Here is a 22,721-nt window from a genome sequence, read left to right on the forward strand (position 1 = left end):
ACAAACTAGTATTTTACATCCAAGGGTTATCAGTAGAACAGCAGAATAGAAAAGATGCCCATGAGCTGCTTGGTATGGAACTCCAGTCTGATTAGATAGAAGTCTAGAACATTATTGCTTTATTAGTCCTATTTTTAAAAATTATAAATTATTTCTAGGAAACCCACCCTATTAGATGTTCTTTATTCTGGTTACTCATGACATATCTGATTTGTAGGTACCCAAATCCATCAGCCCATCTTCTGCTGCTTCAGCAGTTTTGAGGGCTGGCTAAGGCAGAACAATGCCCTTCCATGTATGTTTCTATATGTAAAAAAAAAAAAAAAAAACAACAACAACAACAAAAAACCATAGAAACATTTTTTTTTTCTTTTTAAAAAAATTTTTTTTTTGTCTTAGTGAGTAGCTCAGGCTGACCTTGAACTCACTCTATATTTCAGGCAAGTCTTGAACTTGGATCCTCCTGCCTCAGCCTCCCAAGTGGCTGAGATTCCAGGTCTGTACAATAGGCCTAGGGCAGAAACCTCTTCCACAGTTTACTGTTTCTTCCCTAGTCTTGTGACATGGGCCTCTATGCAAAACTTGAATTAGATCTAAACAAGAGTTCAATAAATGACTAAAGCTCCTCTATAGGAGTCACTGACCATGCAAGGGATATATATGAAACAACAAAAAATATCTCAAGTTTAATGTGTGAGGAATGTCTTAAAGAAAATGTCACTCATGATCATGGTCTAAGGTGGCTGCTTAGCATTAGCTTGTCAGTGATATGAACTTGACTTCTAGTAGGCTTCATGGCTGGGTTTTTTTTTTTTAAAGTTCCATTTACGTTTCTATTTTGAAAAAAGATCTTGGAGATTTCCTTGTGGCCCCTGATGCTCTGTGGAACCAAGAATACTGGGGTAGGAGACTGGCTTCCTCAGGGACATTGGTGCTCCAACGGCGTTTGGGGCAGGAACCCTGAGAGCGGTGACTGTGTCAAGTTTGCGGGATGGGAGTAGATGCTGTGTGAACAATGCAGGCCATGGCAAGGACCTCAGTTCAGCTTCTTGTTGTCTGTGTTATGCACAGAAGCTAAAAAATCAACAATGAGCTTGGCTGTCTTCCTGGGTCTCTCCATCACCACTGAGTGGCCACAATTTTCCAGAAGCTCTACCTGGCAGTTAGCGATGGACTTAGCCAGTATATCTGCTCCAGACACATCAAGCACCTGCAGAGGAAGAGGAGGAGAGAAATAGTACACAAAGATGTAGATGTGCCACTGTGTTGTCGTGGACAATTTCTACCACTGAGGCCTGGCAGGGGTCAGGAAGATGGGGTAAATGGAATCCGTTAGCATGCCTCCTGTTTGACTCTGAAATATGGTACTAGAAGTACAACACTGCCAATGATAACCAGGTAGAAAAGACAGAGTTCCTGTCTGCAAGGAGGTTAAGCCGGAGGGGGAGCCAGAACTATCAAGAGATGACTGTATCATGATGTGAACAGGGGCTCCATAGATAGGGGCTGAGAGGGCAAATAAGACAGAGAAAGGGAAGACACCATTCCTGAGTTCTCTTTCCCTTTCTGTAAAGATTCCTCTACTTCTTCAGCTGCATCAGAACTCAGGTCTGCCGAGCCTGAAGGTGTCCTTATAAGTTCATGCATTAGAAACTTTATCCTTCCGCCCTCCTAAATGAATTAATAGATCATTGAGATCTCTGCCCTCAGGAATGGATTAATGTCACTATCGTGCTGTCTTCAACCAAATATGCAACAGAAAGCCCCTCACTACATGCTGGCAGATGCTGGCACTCTACACATGGACTTCCCAGCCAACCAAACATTAACCTTTAAACGTCTAGTCCTTTTAAATCTCAGTCTCAGACATTTTGTTATGGCACCAGAAAACAATCAGAAAAAAGCCTGTTTTTAATATCTTTTTCTTACAATATTCCTTAATGAAAGATTCTTGTGTACCCTTTATAATACACTGTCATTCATTTGCATTACACATTTCTCACTGCCTCCTCTTGCTTTAAACATTATGAAAAATCTTTGGTAGGCATGATTTCTCAGAGGCAGTTACAAAGGTACTTCTGGGAATAAACTTGGTGTGTCTTTGGAGAGCTGGTTATGAGCTGAATGGAGTCCCCATATTCTTATGCTGAAGTCCTAATTCCAGTACTCAGCATTGGCCTGTTTTGGAATAGTGCATTGCAGGTATAACTGGTTAAGATGATGTCATAAGAGAGCAGGGAAGCTCTAAGCCAATATGACTGGTGTCCTTTAAAAAGTGGATTGTGAATACAGATACACACACACACACACAGAATGTCATGTGAAGATGAAAGTAGAACCCAGGGAATACATCTATAAGACAGGGGATACCAAAGATGGTTGCAAGCAACAGAAGCTGGGGGAAAATGGGGAGAGTCTCCCTCAGAGTTCCCAGAGGAATCAGCCCTGTTGATTCCAAGATTCGAAGCCAGGAAGATCCTATGTACAAAGTCAGCTTGGGCTACCTATCTCAATAAACAAACAAATAAATTTCCTTTCATGTTAAAAGTCAAATGTCATTGTTCCCAGCTTAAAGAACTGTGGCAGCAGACATTGGCACCTGACACAATAAACCCACCAGGGAGGCCCACTTTAAAGATCACCACCTGCTTTTTTTCCACAGGGCCCTATAACATACCTGGTCCTGTTTTCCCCAAATGATCTGTGTTGGGACCTTGATCTTGTCCATGTTCTGATGCAGAGAGTATCTGGATTTCTCACTAACAATTTCCAAAAACACTTGTCAGAAAAGAAAAACACAGTGAGTATATGCAGGGTCTGCACATAGGTACCACAAAAGTCAGAGGTTCAAGTCCAGGCCATTACTTCTCTTCAGGGGACCAGAAAACAGGACATGTACAGAGGTTTACAAACTACAAGGCAGCTGGCCCCGAAGCCACAAGCTAGAGCAGGGCTACTTACGTTTCCGGTAGAAGCTGTTATGAGGGATGCGAACATCAACAAGGCCTTGAAGGATCTGAGGATGAATAATCCAAAGTTAGAAAACAAGAGAAGTCCCACTTTCTCCAGCGTCTTATAGCTCTGGGGCAGCACTGCCCAGGGTTGGGCTTGTGAATCCCCAGAATGTAGAATATAATTGGGAGGCTTTAAAAAACAAACTGAGCTGGAGAGATAGCTCAGTGCTCTTACGTAAGACCTGGTTTGATTCTCAGCATATGCAAGGAAGCTCACAACCATCTGTAACTCTAGTTCCAAGGGCTCTGATGCCCTCCTCTAACCTCTGTAGGCACTTCATGCATGTGGTGCACAAAAATACAGGCAAAACACTTTTCACATTAAAAAACAATAATAATAAAAAATTAGGGAGGAACTTGGGAAATGCTGCGAAGCCAGAGGTCTGCATATTATGTTAAAGACATTATAAAGACATTAGCATGGCATCCTGAGAAACGCTTGGTTTAATTCAAGACAAAAATTTGGATAAACAAAATATCAGGCCATTATTCAATGATATCTAAATGCAGAACAAAATTGAACCATCAAGATTGATGATCCTATAAACACTGGCCTAGCATGCACCAAGCCTTGACCATCTTTAGCACCACACAAACCTGGTGTGGTACAGCATACCTATAATCCTAATACTCTAGAGATAGAGGCAGAAGAATTGAGGGTTTAAATTCATCTTCAGTTATTTGGTGAGTTCCAGGACAGTCTGTAATACATAAAAAGACCTTCTTGAAAGAGGAAGAGGAAAAAGAGGAGGAAGAGGAGCAGAAGAAATAAACTATTAAGAAAACTCTGGTAAGAACCCCATAGTTTCAGAGAGCTCAGATTATTGTCTGACATTGCCTTTGTTTTCCTTGCTGAGGGCTGTAGAAAACATAGGTAGGCCAGATCTCCAAGCCCTGGGCTACTAACCCAGATAGGTGGCTATGGCCATTGTAAAGCAGTTCCTTGCCTCAGGACTCTAAGTCAAAGCAAAGGGTTCACAAAGATAGCTGTCACTCCTCTCATTCACCAGGGAGCAGGTCTAGATGCCTTCAACATACCTTCTCAGGCATCTTATGCAGACCAAAATTTGGAAGACTAGTGTTATGTTCCTCAAAAGGTCATGTACTGAATGCTTGGTCTTCAGCCTGTGGGGTGGGCTTTAGGAGGTGGGACCCACTTGGAGAGGTCATTGAATGATATATTGGGACCCTGGCTCCATCCCTGTCTGCTTCCTGTCCACCATGAGATGAGCAGTTCTGCTCTACTGCATGCTTCCTGCCATGATGTTCTGCCTCACCATAAGCTCAAAATGAAGGGGCCAAGTAACCATGGCCTGAAACCTCCGAACCCATGGCACTGTCAGGTATTCTCCCACAGTGATCGAAAGCTCACTAATATATTGAACCATGGCTGCTTTTGACTAAACCAGCTCTTTAGAATCCCAGAGGTTCTGAAAGTAGCAGCACAGAGGTGAGGGAAATGACTGTTTATTTAATAAACACTGTGCTCCATGACAGATGTTTTCTTCTTTCTACTATCCATCCAGTATCCATGCATCCATCTATCCTTTTCCAACTCTGCTTAATTCAGTGGTTCTCAACCTTCCTAATGCTGTAACCCTTTAGTACAGTTCCTCATATTGTAGTGACCCCCAACCATAAATTATTTTCATTGCTACTTCATAAGTATAATTTTGCTAATGTTATGAATTGTTTTTTTTTGTTGTTTTTTTTTTTATTTATTATGTATACAGTGTTCTGTCTGCATATACACCTGCAGGCCAGAAGAGGGCGCCAGATTTCATTATGGATGGTAGTGAGCCACCATGTGGTTGCTGGGAATTGAACTCAGGACCTCTGGAAGAACAGGCAGTGCTCTTAACCGCTGAGCCATCTCTCCAGCCCGCTAATGTTATGAATTGTAATGTAAATATCTGATTATTTCCTATGGTTTGAGGTGGCCCCTGTGAAAGGGTTGTTCAACCCCCAAAGGGTTGCGACCCACAGGTTGAGAACCACTGGCTTAATTGACGGATCAGTTCATCCATTTATCTTATTTCCCTGAATCATTTATTTATGTCTGTATTTGCTAATCTATCCTTTCTCCACCCCTATATTATCCAGTCATCATCCCATCCCTCCAACCAACCAACCATCCACCCATGGTTCCATCCTGCAGCCTTAAACCATATAAGCATATAAGCATAACATGCATTAACTCATTTATCTATCTTGTACCTATATAACTACCCACTCTCTACCTCTGACACTAAGACATCCTATAATATCCACCATCCATGCAATCTATATAAGTAGGACCTTCTTCATGAAAGTGCACTGCTAAAGTTTGGAGATAGACAGGCCCTGACAGAGAACAGAGCAGAAGACACACGTGAACAAATGAAACCACAAGATGGCCTAATGGACTCAATGGTAGGTGGCCCTACCCTACTGGGAAAGAAAGGCTTCTGAAATCAACATATATTTTCTCCCAGTGTTTTCTTATCCCTGACAACTAAAAGCAAGGAGTCTTCTTTGGTCACAATATTCTAAAGGTATTATAGCTGGAAGAGGACAGTGCCACTTTATGACTAAAAAGATATCAAGGACAGATTACACCACAGACATAGATTTTGGATTCTTCTCCAGAAACGTACTGCACTTATTAACTAAGCCATGGTCACAAAGTCTGTGTAGCATCCATTCTTACAGCTTAGGAGGACCTCACCTCACCCTGAGGCAGGGTTCATTGCTTACAACACAGGAAGATAATCTGGGTTCATAAGGCCTCAGCTGTGGACTTTTTTCTCTACACCTTTTCCTCAAACGACCTCATTCAGACATGACCCTCAATATCTTCCTCTGTCTATGGCTACTGCTTTACGTTTAGGCCAGAAATCCCTTTGCACCACTTAAATGTCCAACTGCCCACCCCTTGGAAGCCTCAAAAGCAATCTGAACTTAATATATCCAAAATGGAACTCTCAGCATATGTCCCAAACCTGAAATTCCTCCTCTCCTTTCCCTGTGCAGAAAATGCTACCTTTACCCATTCAGTCTCAAGAACTGGAAGTCATCTATGACCACTCACTTTTCCTCACCTCTACTTCCAACCTGCCCTAAGTCCTGTCCATTCTTCCTCACAACACATCTTAGCTAGTTCTACTACCCCAGTTGGTACCAGCATCACCTCTAAGCCACAGTATATCCCAAGTAGCCTCTGTTTCTATTTGTGTCCTCAACAGTCTTTCAGTGGCTCTCCCATTATGCTTAGAAAAAAACAGACTCACTCCCATAAACTACAAGGACATACAAGATCTTCTCAGAGCAGCTCTTAGGAAACCATGAGGTCACACTGTGCTCATACTCAATGACACTCAACATCATTGCCTTTCACCTACATTCTCTTAAAAGCATACTATATATGACAAGATAATATCATCTCTTATGGCAAATGTTTATCTTTGTTTTTTTAATTTTTTTGAGTTTCAATATCAATAAATATAACCCTCATAGATAAAAAGCCCTCTGGGTTCATCCAAAATAATTTTTTTTAAATGTACAAGTCTAAGAGTCTTAATTTTTTTAAATTGAGAATGTGATTTAGCCCCTGACTCCATGTCCAATTCCTTTCTCCTTCACTCTCTAGGCTCCAGCCACTTGCTTTTTTCCATTGCCATCAATCTGTGTATGTTTTTTCTACTCTACACATGACCCTTCAAATTACCTTATCAGAGCTATCCCTCCCTCCCCATTTTAAATATTTATACCACCTTCATTTTACCTCTAAAATTCGTCTCAACTTGTAAATTTTTGTCTATTAGTTGTCTGCTTCCTGCATTGGATTGCATCTGCTCAGGGAAACTCCCTGTGTTATATATTTACCATAGTGTTCAGCACAGTGTCTAACATAATCACAGGTAAGCTACATGTTGAATAATGGAGCAGACAGAATGGAGTCAGAGAGTAGACGCAAGAGGCCATGTTGGGGGAGGCTGCTTGGAGGGCAAGGGTGTGGCACTGATACACTGTACCTGCTGGGGCACTTTGAATCGGACATAGGAGCAGAGCTGGAGCATCTCACTCATCTCTTCCGGGGTGGATGGGATCAAGGGAATTTTCTGAATGGCAGCTGAGTCCTGCAGCTCTTTGAGCCGCTGTACAAACTGATTGTCAGTTGAATACTGCAGGCCTGGGATGCAAAACAAAAGAGCCCAATGATATACCTATCAGGTGTATTGTGCCCCTATGTGAAGGAAATGTTCAATGAAAACCCAGGGACTCAGGTTAACATGTCAGGTTTCTTTCACCAGGAGACAATCCTTTTTTTTTTTTTTTTTTTTCTCTTTGAGACAGGGTTTCTCTGTGTAGATCTAGCCATCTTTGGAACTCACTCTGTAGACCAGGCTGGCCTCAAACTCAAAGATCTGCCTGCCTCTACCTCCTGAGTGCTGGGATTAAAGTTGTGCACCACCACCACCTGGCTAAGAGATCACTTTTTAATTGGTACTGGCACCCTTGCTCAAAGTAAACATTGTATTCTGAGAATTATAGAAAAAAATATATCATCTAAGATATTTTAGGGTTGGAGTTAAGCATGGTGGTACATACACGCCTCAAGAGGTGGAGACAAGAGAATCACAAGTTCAAGGCCAGCATGGGCTTACATAATAAAGTCTAAACTAGTCCAGATTAAAACAACAGCATTATGTTTTAGGGCTGATTGCACATACCATGGCCACAGACTAGCAAGATACGCAGAAACGGAGGCTGTCCCCAAGCCTCTTGAACCAGAACCTGCATTTCCACAAGCTGCAAAGGGGTGAGAATGGCAGAGTATGGGGAGTACCAGATGGTGCCTCACTTGCGCTGTTTTCATGCCCGCGTTATTTCGAGGAGATTGAAGGAAGTGAGAGATGGAAAGAAAGCACAGAGCTGCCATGACTGCAGCTCCCTCCCTTGATCTAGATGCCCTCCCCTCTGCAGCCAACGCATAAGACACAAGAGAGTGTAAGTGCAGCACAAAGGCTCTCTTCCTCCAGAAGAAAATTAGGTGAGGGGTGAAACTCCTTTTGAGACTGCCCACTGTCTCATGACACAAGAGGCTCTGATAGCTAACACTATGCTAGGCATGGCCTGTGAGCCCAGAATTTGGGAGGTAGATATGGAAAGATTATGAATTTAAGGCCAGTCTTGACTATATGAGACCTTGTCTTAAAAACAAACAGGCAGTTGCATCTTTAATACTGGCCATCCTATAGAAAACATGTTAGGGCCAGGGAAATGGCTCACTGGTAAAGCTCTTGCTGCATAAGTATGAGGATGGAAGTTCAGAACCCCAGAACCCATGCAGAAGCTGTAACAGCCACCTGTAATCTCAACCCTTGGAGATAAACAGGAGACTCTGTGGCCAGCTTGCTAGCTAGACCAGCCATAACTGGCAAATTCCGGGTTCAGCTAGAAACCCCACATCAACAAATAAAGTGGACAGTGACCAAGAAGATACTCAGCTTCAACTTTGTCTCTCACCCACAAAGAAAACCACACATTATATATCTATGTCCTGAAAAGCCTGCTGAGATAGTATGCTCCTATAATCCTAGCCACACAAGAATCTGAAGCAAGAGGATTGCAAGTTCAAAGCCAGCCTAGGCTACATACACAGGGAATTAAAGCCAGCCATAGCAAGAACCTAACCTGTGGGATGGGGGAATACATAGAACCTGCCCAGAATTGTCCATATCCAATACTGTTTCACAGTGACTTCTCTTTAATTTTAATCATAGAATATGTCCTTTTAGAGCACAGGCAATTTCATGAGGTGGTCCTAAAAGCTTTCAAAAATGGCCTCATAACTTTCTGTAATAGCCTTTAGAAGTTGTGCTAAGATAACATCTATGTTATAAACAAACTAACTTAAGATGTGGGCGTGCAGCTCAGTAGCAGAGCCCTTGCTTAGCCTGTATGAGGCCCTGGTTTGAAATTCAGCACCATAGAAAGGAAAAGAAAAAAAAGTCATTGTTTTTGCATTCAAATGAAAGTTTTGATAAAAAGTCACATCCTGACAGATGATCAAATAATGAAACTCGTTTTTTATCAGTTAGCCTTTCCATCTTTTCTCTTTTAATTTATATTGTCACTGGCCCCCCAAAGTCATATATATTTTTTAAGAAAAAAATTAATCTTAGGTTTAATATCTTGTGGTATCCTACACTGGATTCTGATACTTAAAAGCAACACGGGTGGAAAAATGAAGTCAAATTCAAATGAAGCTTGGGATTCAGTTGATAGTAAGGCACCAAGCTCAACCCTTAGTTGTGACAGGGTCACTGTGGGGATGTGAGCTGTTCACATAGACAAAACTGGGTAAAGGGAATATGGGAATCTGCACTACCTTGGCAATGTTCCTATAAATTTAAAATTATTTCAAAGTTAAGACAAAGCTTATATAGAAAAATGTAGGTAGGATGTGATCCTAACTTGTTTCCACCTTCTCACATGCAAACAATCAATCTTAAATTTCCACTGTCTCCCTCCTTCTCTGTGGAGAAAGGCAGGTTCCACAGTTAAGTACAGGTGCCACACAGCACCATGCACATGGCCACTGCCTCCCTCCTTCTCTGTGAACCAGGTCTGGCTCCAATTAAGTCAGTCTGGCTACGGTTCTCATCACACAACTGTTATCTGGTCAGAGTTATCACAAAGCATTGTCTATCTCTGGGATCTATATCAGAAGGATAACTTTTTAAAGGAGTCATAGCAGAAGCTGTGTGGATGCTTCTTTAAATTCAAGTTACTTGTAAGGTTGTTCTGGTAACGTAACTCACCAGCAGGGCACACAAGACACAGGCTGCAGACATCAGATGGGTAGTAAGCAGCGTATACTCCAGCCACGTGGCCACCCATGGAGGTGCCTATAAGGTGAAAGGGCTTTTTGTTCAGCTTAAGGCATTCTACAAACTAGGAAGAGAAAAGAAAAGGAGGCATAATTACAGCTGAGATGTCAGCAACTACTGCAGAGCAGAGACCCCTCCCCTCAGTCAAACTGAACACTCTACTGGGTCTGACACTGATTATTACACCCAACATTTAGTTGAGCCCTGTGACATATGTGTACTTTGCTTTATAAGGCACATGTGGCTGTAGGGTCATTTATAAGTATAAATCAAACAATGATCCCCTTAAGTCATAAACTGTTCTATAAAGGACCAAGGCATCGATGTTTTTTTTTTTTTTTTCCTCTCTCTATGGGTCAGCTGTTCTCTGTGGTAACTATTCAACTAGGCTACTGCATCACAAAAGCTGCCGGAGGCAATACATACCTAAGTAAGCTAAGTAAGCATGGATGTGTTCCAGTAAAATTTAGTTTACAAAAGTAGGTTGACAGCTCTGGGGCGATAGTTTGATAACTCCTGCTTCATTTGAAGCCCTATCTGGCTAGACATCTGTCCAATCAACCATCTACATATTTATCCCTCACTGGAAAAATAGTATTAGATATTTATTAGGTACAAGTAACTATGGTTAGCCCTTGAGGACACAGCAAAGAGCCAGACAATAAGCCCTCGTTAAAATATATAGTTTAATGGTGGAGGCAGAAATTATCAACTAAATATTCTTTTTTTTTCGAGACAGGGTTTCTCTGTGTAGCTTTGTGCCTTTCCTGGATCTCGCTCTGTAGACCAGGCTGGACTTGAACTCACAAAGATCTGCCTGCCTCTGCCTCCTGAGTGCTGGGATTAAAGGCGTGCGCCACCACTGCCCGGCTCCTAAATATTCTTATTTAGAAAAAAAATCAATGTGAACGTGAAACTTACAAACTATTCTGTTAAGAAAAGGCTTTATCATAACCTTAGGAGAGAGCCAGAGATGGATACTAAAACATAACAACATGCAAAGAGTTCGCCCGAACCACACAGAAGGAGAAAAACAGACCTCCACAGGGGAACAGTTTTGTAGAATTCTAAATGCCTTTTTAAAGGGCTGAGAAACTGCCCAGATTACATTTCTTCATGTACAAATTGGCAGGGGATGTAACTCAGTAGGCAGAGTGCTTGGTTAGCATGCACAAATTCCTTGATTTGTTCTTGATTCCCAGCACCACATAAAATGGTAGTACATTACTGTAATCATTGCACTTGGGAGGTGGAGGCAGGAGGATCAGAAGTTTAAGGCAACTTCCACTACATGATACCCTATTTCAAAAAAGAAAACAAAAAATACAATAGGCTTAAAGGAAAACTGACCAAAGATATCCCTAGGCTGCCATTCTGTTTGCAATCACTTAAAGACAGAAGATGTGCTACGGACTGGCCATGAGCTAGTGTGCAACTCTTGCCTGCTTTTCATGTGCTGAGAAGATACAATCTGGGCAGTTTGGGTAAAGCCTCCTGCTTACCTGATGTACCCTCTTAACTTGCCCATCTATAGACAGGTCATCCAGGGACGAGCGGGTGGTGCCTTCATGACCAGGCATGTCCATGCAGACCAAGTGCAGGTTCTTCGGAAGGAACTGAAGACCCAGAGCCAGACAATCAGTATGTGATCTAGAAAAACATGTCTATCCATTTCTCTGGGGAGGAAGCTGCCACCTACTCAATGACCCAGACAGCCACTGAGATTATGTTTCTGAGCCTCCATGTGTCTTATACATGTGAATAAGTATCAACAGAGCCTCATATGGAGGAGAGGACCCCAAGACTGGTGTACAGATGAAAAGAGGCTCAGTGAGTGACAGGAGAGAGGATACAAAACTCAGGCTAGCAGGCTTACATCTTGCACTTAATTTTTTAAAATAGTGACCATTATGTTTTAGGTATCCATTCTCTCCTTCCACTTTTATGTGGGTTCCAGGGATCAAACTCAGCTTATCAGGCTTGCACTGCAAGTGCTTTTCCCTCCAAGGTAACATCTGAAAACTTCTTAATACTATTTGCTCAGTACTATTTCCATCCCTTCCATGCCACACTTCCTCCAGCCATGTGGCTGTTGTCTTGGAACTAGAAGAGATGGTTCCCAGAGCCCTGGCCAGGTCCAGAGCCAAAAGGAGCAATGCCTTTCCCCAAAGCCATAAGGCTGGTTTCAACTTTCTTTTTTCCTTCATCAGGGTCTAATTATTGAGATGATGATTCTCCCAAATCACCTTTCCTCTATGTTTAAAAGATGCACCAACTTTAGCCATGAGTCTGAGAAATATTAGTTATCAAAGATGTTTACTGAAGAGGGGACAAAAAGGATTAAGGCTTGAAGATGGCAGTCCTCATGGTGGCATTTGGAAAGAACACAAATAACCCAATGACATGTGCACTTTTCCTCCTAGTGACACTTATGATCTTTCAGATATTGTCCCATTTGAAGTAGGAACCTGGGATGCTGCTCTCTCAAGACAAACACCAGCCTCAGTCCTGCCCCCTATCCCTCATTAGCTGGCCACTCTCCCAAAGTACAGTGAGAGGCCACACAAGTCAACAGTACAAAAAGTGACTTGGAAAAGGATTCTAAAAAGCTGCCAAATCAAGACCATTTCTCTAAATGATTAAGGAAAAGAAAAAAGAACAAATAGCAGAATGAAGAGGATTTTGGGGGTAGGCAGGGGAAGGAAAAGAATGTTTAAGAACAAACACTTTTGGAAAAGGCCCAGCCTTGACCACCATCATGGCAGTTCTGAGGTAGAGCTGTGCTGAAACACCCCCAACAGTCCCCGTACCTAAAAATATCTCCATGGTGAGAAAATTCCAGAGACACAGTTTTTAAAATACTACCCAATCAATTCTGAGTAAAAAAAGAGTCTGAGTAATATATGTTTCATTAATTTAAAGATGAATTTGAACTGTGTTCCCACCCCTTTTAAGAGAGAAGAGTCTGGAAGTGTACCTTGACTACACTGAGCCACATATCCTTGTGTGCAGAGAATCCATGGAGCATGAGGATGGACGGTTTGTGTCCTGGCCTGCCCCGGAAGGAGTAACAGAACTGATAGTCCTCATGGTGTACATAGCGGACTTGCATACCCAGTGTCCTCCGCCAGTACCTAGGGTGAAGAAAGGCAAGACACAAGCAGCATGTTCAGGGTATGTGGCTTTGGGAGGGGCACAGGTTCTCTCTAGAGATCCTACTTGGTGGCAATATGACTCCAAGCCATATCTCCCAGCTTGTCCTTTACTTCCCCCTCAAAGAGCACTAAGAAGAGAAGTATGTTACACATGTTTGTATGTGTGTGTGTTGGGGGTGATGATGAGTAGATAGCAGAGAGTAACAGGATCAATATACATTACATACATGTGTGGAAATGTCATCATAAAACTCAATATGCTGTGCAATTAATATATGGTAATAAAGAAATGAAAAAACTAAAAGTGATAAAGAACTGAATGAAAAACAAAACAACAGGACACCATACACAACACCTTTTGTGAGACAGCTCTCAAGGCTCCAGAACTCAGTGCTCAAGACCTACATGCACTGACTGTTTTCTGGCTTTGTTCCTCACAGCATATGGCAACAGTTGAAGGCTCAGCTTCTGTTAGTTATATAAGCCTTGGCAAGGCTGTGGTTTGGCCCCAAGTCCATTTCAATACAAAATTACCATTGAAACAAACTGAACTCTCAGCGTGCAAAAAAATCTCTTCAAAGATGAAATGTAATTAAATCATCCCAATATCTTCTCTCTAATAGACTTTATACCACAGCAACAACAGCCAAGTCTTGCAAAATCAAGTGACCAAAACAGTGTTTGTTTTGTGTGACCTAAGCGAAAAAAGAAGTCAAGCTATATAATCACGTTTACCTGTATCTACAAGGCACCGTCAAGGATCTGGAGTGGAAGCAGAGAATGAGGTGAAGAGTAGAAAAGGGAAGAGAGGGGCCAACGAGAGCTAGAACTACATTCCTTTTGATCCTTTTGCAATGACTGCATTGCCTACTCAAAACATTAAAACAATAATAAAATTGGCTAGCCTAAGGCTCTTTATAGGAAAAAAGCAGGCCTATTTCAGTACTCTAAGTAATGGTTCCATACCATTAATTTGTAGCTATTGGCTATATGACCTTGAATGTATATTTCTTCGTGGACAACAGTGGGGAAACACTGTATTCCATCAAGGCTACGGCCAAGATTAAATGTGATAAGCCAGAAGAGGGCACTGGATCCCCCAGAGCTGCAATAACAGGCCATTGTGAGCCACCCAAGATGGGTACTGGGAACTGAGCTCCAGTCTTCTGGAAGAACAGGAAGCAGACTTTACCAATGAGCAATCTCTCCAGCCCCTATCCACACAAAAACTTTTGTTCAAGACACAGCACATAGTAATATTTGACAAACAGCGGTTAGCATTATATTGAAAATATCTCTTTCCAAGTATATCATTTGCTAAAATTCAAGGGAAAAATTAGAGGTAATATTTGCAACAAATATGATAACCACAGATTGTCAGATTGTTTTCCTCCCCATCTTAAGACAAACCTGGGGCCTAAAACATGCTAAGCAAGCATTCTACCACTGAGCTACACATACCCTCAGCCCAGGACTGATATCCTTAACATATAAAAGGCTTCCAAACTGATATGAACCATGCCAAAAACTTAATTCAACACTGGGCAAAATAAATAAAAGGATAACTCAGAATAGAAGAGATATTAATGTTGAATAAACATAGCAAACATTTGAAGTTCACTAATAAAAATATAGACATGCAATAAAATACATCCTTTTATATTACTGGACTCTTAGGTCCCTTGTTAGCCATTCTAAAAAACCCAGGAAGCAGGAGCTGGTAAAAGAAAAATGATTTATTTAGTTTGGGCCAGAACTGGGGAGAGGAAAAAGTCCCAGCCTCTCTCTATCTGCCTGTATACAATTTACAGGAATGATGAAGCAAAGGCCAGGAACAACACACAGATTTAGCTATGAATTAAGATATCCAAACTGTGAGATAAATTTTTCTTAGGAGTCAGTTCCTCCTTTGGTACCAGGATGTGGTCTACCCTCACCGGCAGCATGGTATTTCCTGATGAAATTCTAATTTTTTAAATTTTCTATTTATTTATTTAGAGACAGGGTCTCTCTATATAGTCCTGGCTGTCCCAGAACTCACTCTGTAGATGAGGCTGGCTTTGAACTCACAGAGCTCTTCCTGCCTCTGCCTCCCAAGTGCTGGAATTAAAGATGTGTATCACCATACCTAGACAAAATTCTAATTAAAAAAATTATGTGTATGGATGTTTTGCCTGCATGTATGTATGTCTGTGAACCACATGCATGACTGGTACCCACTGAGGCCAGCAGAGGGCACTGAGTCCCTTGGGAACTGGAGTTACATAAGGTTGTGAGCAATCATTTAGGTGTTAGTAATTAAACCTGGGTCCTCTGCCAGAGAAGCCAGTGTTCTTATCCATTGAGTCACTGTTCCAGCCCTGAAATTCTGGTTCCTTTTTAGTTTCTGTGAATGTAGACTTTCAAATTAGACAAGTAGGATCTTTCCTTTTTTCTTTTAGACCAGTTCTAATGTCCCACCTTTCTAGGAAGCCATCTGGCATTAGCTATCAGGAATTTTTTAATTTGGCCTATTAATTATACTTTCAAGAATTATTTGTCCCAGGGAGATAAGAAGAAGCCTTAATGAAAAAGAAAACTTTAAAAAAAAAATTAGGTGGCAGAAACACAAACAGAAGAGCTGGGGATATGACGTGGCATAAGATACCATGACCGATGTGAACCTAGGCTTCTTCTCCAGCATTGGAAAACACATAGAGAAGGAAGTGTGAAAACGGAGGTTGAGATCAGCATAATGCAATCATACCTCAAGGAACAAGCAGCCTTTACCAGAAACTCAGAAGAGGCAAGAAATGATTCTCCCTTAACCACTAAAGAGAACTAACCCCAATTCCATGTTTTTAGCCCCCAGAACCACGCGACAGTTTAAGTACAGTTCTGTTCTTTTAGACATCCAGTTCACAGTCACTCATCGAAGGCCCCACTGTGCTTCTGCCAACACTCAGAATTGCTCATCAAGTTTTTTTCATTTTTGAAGAATATTTATCTTTGTGGATATGGATGTTTTGTCTGCATCTATGTCTGTGCAACACATGCATGCCTGGTGCTCTCAGAGGCTAGAAAAGGGAGTGAGGAGTTACAGATAGCGTGAGCCACCATGTGGGTGCTGGAAAGTGAACTCTAGGTCTCTGGATGAACAGCCAGTACTCTTATTACTGTGCCATCTCTCTCCCCCCTTGTTTATAACTTTAGCCTTTCTGATAAGCAGGTAATAGTATTTCATTGTGTTTTGTTTTCAGTTCAGATTTGAACATTTAAGCTTAAGCACCTTCTTGCTCAGCCTCTCAAGTGTTTAGATTCATTGTGGTTTTGAGTGTCCCTTATAACCAATGGAAGAGCAAATTGTTTCATTTCATGCTAATTGGCTACCAGATACCATCTGTGTAAAGTATCTGAATTTCTGTCCATTTTCTAGGTTATATGCTTTTTTTTTTTTTTCAGATTTACAGGGGGACTTCTTTATATATGCTAGATGCAAGTTCTTTATGAACAGACTTACTGCAAATACACACTGCCACCTTTGGTATGCATTTTTATTCCCTAAATAGTCTTCCTTTGGGGAGAAGCTGTGCTAAGGATTGAACATAGTACCTGGTGCATGCTGGGCATACATGTTGAGCCACACACCATCTTGGTCTTTTTGGTTAACACTATTTCTTCATTTCAGATGACACAATGAAACTAAACAATTTGTTTTGTTTTGTTTTGTTTCTCGAGACAGGGTTTCTCTGTGTAGTCCTGGCTGTCCTAGATCTCCATCTGTAGACCAGGCTGGCCTTCAACTCATACATGGGCCTCTGCCTCCCAAGTGCTGGGATTAAAGGCGTGTACCACCACTGTCCAGCCTTAACTGAACAATTTTTATGGCTAGAAATTTTTATGTCATGATTCTGCCTACCTCCAATGTCAAGAAAAATACATGTCTATTTTTTCTTAAGAAAGACTTGCTGAACTTACAATCTACCAGGCTTTTATTTTTAGGCAGAGTATGAACTTGCAGATGGGTTGTGTTCATTTTTCTATTGCTGCAAAAAAAACCACCACCACCACCACAACAACAAAACAAACAAACAAACAAACAAACAAAAATCTCAGACTTGGAGGAGTTTAAACCCACCCTTCAATAGGTTACCTGTGCAGGTGAGAAGTCTTAGCTAAGCACATTGCTCAGGATCTCACAGTGTTGACAAAAAGGCCTCAGCCAAGCTGCCTTTCATTCAGCTCTAAGCCCATTCAGCTTGTTAGCAAAACTCAGTTCTTTGTGGGTACAGGACTGAAGTCCTTGTGTCCTTGCTGGCTGTCCGTTGAGAACTCTCTGTCTCCTCCAACCCACCTGTGTTACTTCCTGGATGGTCCCCTCAGATTCAAATGAAAAACAGCACCGATTCATGATGGAGATTTTCATCTCTCGGCTTTTAAGGGCTGTGGTGATTAGATTAGACCCCTGTGGATGATGTCCCTTTCCCCAAATCAGCTGCATATAACATACACCATGACTGTAATTTAGCATGACCATGACATAAATACACTGTCATAGTCACAGGACTCTGAGAAGAGGGAGTGTGGGGCATACATGGGCTGCAAAGAGGGTGCTAAGAGAAATTTAGCCAAATAGAGCTTAAGCTTTAAGCTGTTTACTAATAGAGAGTGGATATAGATGGTACCAGAGGAAGTTAGTTTAAGCTGTTTGTACAGAGAATAGATACAAAGGATGGCTAAGAGGAAGTTAGCTTGGGTTGTTTGTATGGAGATTAAAGACAAATAGTGAAAGAAAAAGTTAGCTCAAGTTATTTATGCTAAGATACTAAAAACAGGAGATGACATCAGGGCATAAACAACTTGTAAATAGGGTGACCTTTAAAGTGATTGGTTGGTTCCTTCATCCCCTCCTAGGGTTCTGAGGTTTTTGCTATAAAAGAGGCTTACTGCCTATCAATAAATGAGTTCTTGCTTGACTTGACTCCCTGCTGCGTCTGATTGTCTCCGGGTAAGAGGGAGGCTGGGGAACAGGCCAGCGGTGCGTAGGCGCGTACTTACCTTTCCTCCGTTCCAGGCCACCTCTTCACAGGTGACCTAAGTTCCCAGTAGAGCAGGTCCCCACAAGGGAGGGGCATCTTTGAGAAGCAGAATTTGAGAAGCAGCAAAAAAAAATAGTTCTGTCTACTAAGAGTCAAACTTACATTTCCCCAGCTGGACTTTTTTTGTTAACGCAGTGCACTTTCCATATCGTTGCACATCTATTCCGGGACACCTTCAGCCCACTGCTCTATTTGTCCTCTGTGCCAGTTTCATACCGACTTGACTTTCGTAATTTCATAATTAGTCTTGATAGCTGGTAATATAAATCACCTTGATTCATTCAAGACTGTCTTGATTAGTCGGACCTATCCTTTTCTTTATTAAGAATCCACTTAATTGGACTAGAGAGAAGATTCAGCAGCTAAGTGCACATGCTGCTCTCGCAAAGGACACAGGCTCAGTTTCCAGCACCGACATGGCAGATCATAACCATCTATAATTCGAGTTCCAGGGCATCTGATTCCTTCTTCTGCCCTCCATGGGCACCAGACAGACATATATAATATACATACATGCAGATAAATATTCAGACACATAAATGGAAGGGCGGCAGTGAGAGGGGACAAGAGAGAGGGTGGCAAGGAGTGAGCACAATCAAATCCATTATAGATATGCACGAAAATGTCAGAATGAAACTCACCCTAACTCTTATAGCTGATACATGCTATAGAAACTTGGAAAAAAGAAATTAAAATTCTAGACAAAATGTATTAATTGTAGCTCACTCTGCCCTTATGGAAAGGAGGTCGTTCTAATCTAAAGCTTCATTAGTCTTATCTGTAAAATAAGGCTAATACTATTTCCTGCTGACTTGAAGGATCATATAAAAATTAAACATCTCTAAACTAGTAAAAGAATCTACTTTTTCTAATTTGCTTTCTATTACTATGATAGAGATCCATGACCAAAAGGAAAATGGGGAGGAAAGGGTTTAATCTGGGTCATATGGCCTGGGTCACAGTCCACAGAGAGAAGCCAAGGCAGGAACTCAAGGCAGGAGTCCGGATGTAGGAACTGAAGCAGCAGCCATGGAGGGAACACTGCTTATGGCTTGTTCAGCCTGCTTTTTATACACCCCAGGACCACCTGCCCTGGGGTGGCACCACCTACAGTGGGCTGAGCCTTCCTTCGTCAGTCATTAATCAAGAAAATGCCAACCTAATGGAAGCATTTTTTTCAGTTGAGGTTCCCTCTTCCCATATGATCCTAGCTTGTGTCAAGCTGACCAAAAAATATGCAGCACACTGTTTATCAAATGCCATCAGAAAAACTTAATTTACGGCCATCGTACGAAAATATGACATCTCTACAAGAAAATCTTTCAACCCACAAATACAGTATATCCTTCCATGAATTTAGGTATATTATCAACTCTCTCATGGATAGTTTTTTTTTTTTTGTTTTTTTTTTATGTAGAGCCCTTTCATGTTTAAATTATTGTTGTTATTTGTATACGTGTGTGTACTACAAATGAGAACATGGAGGTCAGAGGATAACTTTTGGGAGGCAGTTCTCTCCTTCCACCTTGTGTGTGTGTACTGTGATGCTTGTGTGAGTGCTGCAATGTGTGTGTGAGTGCGGACACATCCGTGGAAGTTAGAAGATAACTTTTGGGAGTCAGTTCTCTCCTTCCATCCTTGTTTCCAGGGGTCCAACTCAGTTCATCAGGTGCTAAGAGCCACAGGAATGAAGTAGAAATTCAGCTGTATATTATAAAGCTACACCTGGAAGAATCAAGAAATTCTTCCAGAGGAAAAGCCAAATCTCAAGGAGTATTTGGTGTTAGTTGGCTTTTACTATATCCGCTGTTTCCAGCTATGAATTCCATGTGTGCTCTCACAGCTTCCCCCAAGAACTTCTAAGGTGTTTGGATACAGTCACATAGGCAAGGTTTCCTGCCTCCAGGCCTTCTGCTTTTCTTTTTAACATTAAAACCAGATATCTCCTTTAGCTAACATCCAAGACAAAGCATTTCAGACCAACTGCTGGTCTCCTGAAGGCCAGGTGGGCATTAGGTACATAGCTTTGCTTCTTGTGCAAATTAAGCTCAGACCCCACTTCCTCTCACAGCACCAAGTGGCAGCCTCAAGCAACTTACTTAGAACAAAAGGGCTCTTTGCATACCTGGTGCAGTGAAGCTATGGGGCAGGTTTCCTAGCTCCAAGCAGAGCTACCCTCCCCAACCAGAAAACAGCAAGGCAGAGTTTGCAGACTGTAGGTGTATAGAGACTGGTTGGGGGAAGAACGAGGAGGAACGAAGATGGAGGGGACCGAAGATGAGACATGAAGAACCTAGTTAGAGCTATGAGGGGCAGGAGGAGAAGGGACAGAGAGGAGCTAAGTACAAGGGCAGAGTTGAAGCTATGTAGCTAGAATTTTGTCTCAGAAAAATAAAGTAAATGGACTGTAGAGCTTGGTGTACTTAGATTCATTCCCTCAGATTACCTTGTTGCTGAGTCTTCCCCAGGACTGAGAGAACTGTCCTCAGGGCAGCCCCCCCCCCCGGGGGGGGGGGAAATTTTGATAATCAGGCTTGTGTGGCAAGCACTTTACCCACTGAGCCACTGCCTGAGCTCCCATGTTACTCTTCAGAGTTATTATTAGGTATTTGAGAGTTATTGGCACTAGAGTAAGTAGCAACATTTAACTTTTCATTTTCATTTGTTTGTTTCTGGTATACGGGGATGCTACTGATTCTGGTTATTGTTTTTTTTAAAGATTTATTTACTTTGTGTATATAAATATTTTGCTCACATGCATATATGTGCAACATATGAGTGCCTGCTGGATCCCTTGGAACTGGGGTTATGGATCATTGTAAGCCATTATATGGGTGCTGGGAATCAAACCCAGGTCCTTTGCAAGAGCAACAAGTGCTCTTAACTGCTGAGCCATCTTTCCAATGCCAGCAATTTATCCAAATTTACTCCTGGTGTGTGTGTGTGTGTGTGTGTGTACATGTACATGTATGTGGGTGCATGTGAAGGTCAGAATTGACACTCGGTGTCTTCCTCAATTGTTTTTCCTCCTTATTTTTCAAAAGACAGGGTCTCTCATTGAATACGAAGCTCACTGATGTCCTAGAATGATGCCAACAAACCCCAGGATCCTCCCATCTCTGCTTCCCCAGAGCTGGGATTACAGATATTTAATGCTTCACCCAGTTTGTTTTGTTTGTGGATGCTGGAGATCCAAACTTGGGTGTTTATTCAGTTGAGTGGTTTTATTGTATTTATAGTATTGTACTGTACTATATTTATTGTATTTATAGTATGGTAAGAACTATATCAACTGAACCATCTCCCTACCCAGACCCCAAATTCACCTATAAATTCTAATTATCTATAGATTCAGATATTTACATTACGATTTATAACAGTAGTAAAATTACAGTTAGGAAGTAGCAATGAAATAATTTTATGGTTGGGGTCACTACAACATGAGGAACTGTATTAAAGGGTTGCAGGGTTAGGAAGGTTGAGAACCACTGTTCTAGAGGCAGGAAAGTCAGAGACCATGATGTGACTTCTGGTTGGCTTTGGGTCAAGGCTTTCTGCTGCTTCAACTCATGGCAGAAAGCCAAAGGGCAAATGGCCATGTACCAAAAAAATGAAATACAAGGTGCTGCCTTGACTTACAGAGACAAATTCCCATGTAGTAATGCATCCAATCTCTGCAGAATAGCATTAACCTCTCGAAGATTCGTTAATACCATTCCATTGGGATTGAGTTCTCAACAGGGGTTTGGGAGGTACAGACCCTATTAAAACCTAGTAGGTATAATGAAATACCATTTCACTATAATAAAGAAAAAAGTACTGACACCCAGGACAGTGCACATGGAACTTGGAGTCATGCTCAATGTTGGTGCCATGGTGGCATAAGCCTGTAATCCCAGCACTGGGAAGGCTAAGGCAGGAGGATCACAAGTTTACATAGTGTGAACTTTGGGGAGATGGAAAAGATCCAGAATGATGGAGTGGTCATTACTATAAATACAATAAAACCACTCAACTGTACACTTTCATATAGTGAATTTTATGTCAACTAGAACTTGGTAAAACAGTAAAATATTTGCTAAGAATGTCTTTATCCTCTTCGAAAAAGAAAAATGAAAACTACTCTGATACTCTGACTCTGAAAATGTGTTCTTTCAGAGTCCAGGGAACTTGGGGGTCAGGAGACTAACATGGCACTGAGGCTGGTCCTGGCCCACAGTGGGTGGAACCACACATCTGCATGCAGCCATATCCATGGTTACAGTCCACATCTACAAACTGCACTCTCTGTTTCAACTTCATTTTTGTTTTGTTTTTTTGTGGATGCTGGAGATCCAAACTCGGGCTTTTATTCTTGTGTGGTAAGAACTGTATCAACTGAACCATCTCCCTACCCAGACCCCAAATTCACCTATGAATTCTAATTAACTATAGATTCAAGTATTTACATTACGATTCATAACAGTAGTAAAATTACAGTTAGGAAGTAGCAATGAAATAGTTTTATGGTTGGGGTCACTACAACATGAGGAACACAAGGTCTTTGGCAGGGTCATGAGGTGGAGACACTCATGACCTCTCCATGTCCAGGACTACCTA

The 22,721-nt window shown here is 41.7% G+C and overlaps 1 protein-coding gene across 2 annotated transcripts in view; it reads right to left on the minus strand.

Moving 5' to 3' along the window:
• Positions 1-370: 370 nt before the first annotated feature.
• Abhd6 (abhydrolase domain containing 6, acylglycerol lipase) overlaps positions 371-22,721 on the minus strand; it is a 44,009-nt gene continuing 21,658 nt past the window's right edge. For both annotated transcript variants that reach the window (XM_059274271.1, XM_059274272.1), the window contains exons 3-9: positions 12,867-13,023; positions 11,392-11,505; positions 9,821-9,953; positions 7,028-7,185; positions 2,962-3,016; positions 2,678-2,778; positions 371-1,210 (exon numbers count right to left, since the gene is read on the minus strand). In XM_059274271.1, coding sequence (XP_059130254.1) covers positions 1,037-1,210; positions 2,678-2,778; positions 2,962-3,016; positions 7,028-7,185; positions 9,821-9,953; positions 11,392-11,505; positions 12,867-13,023 — 892 coding nt within the window. In that variant the 3' untranslated portion in view covers positions 371-1,036. The remainder of the gene's footprint in view (positions 1,211-2,677; positions 2,779-2,961; positions 3,017-7,027; positions 7,186-9,820; positions 9,954-11,391; positions 11,506-12,866; positions 13,024-22,721) is intronic.

The sequence above is a fragment of the Peromyscus eremicus genome, chromosome 9 (assembly GCF_949786415.1).
Source record: "Peromyscus eremicus chromosome 9, PerEre_H2_v1, whole genome shotgun sequence".
Classification (NCBI taxonomy): Eukaryota; Metazoa; Chordata; class Mammalia; order Rodentia; family Cricetidae; genus Peromyscus; species Peromyscus eremicus.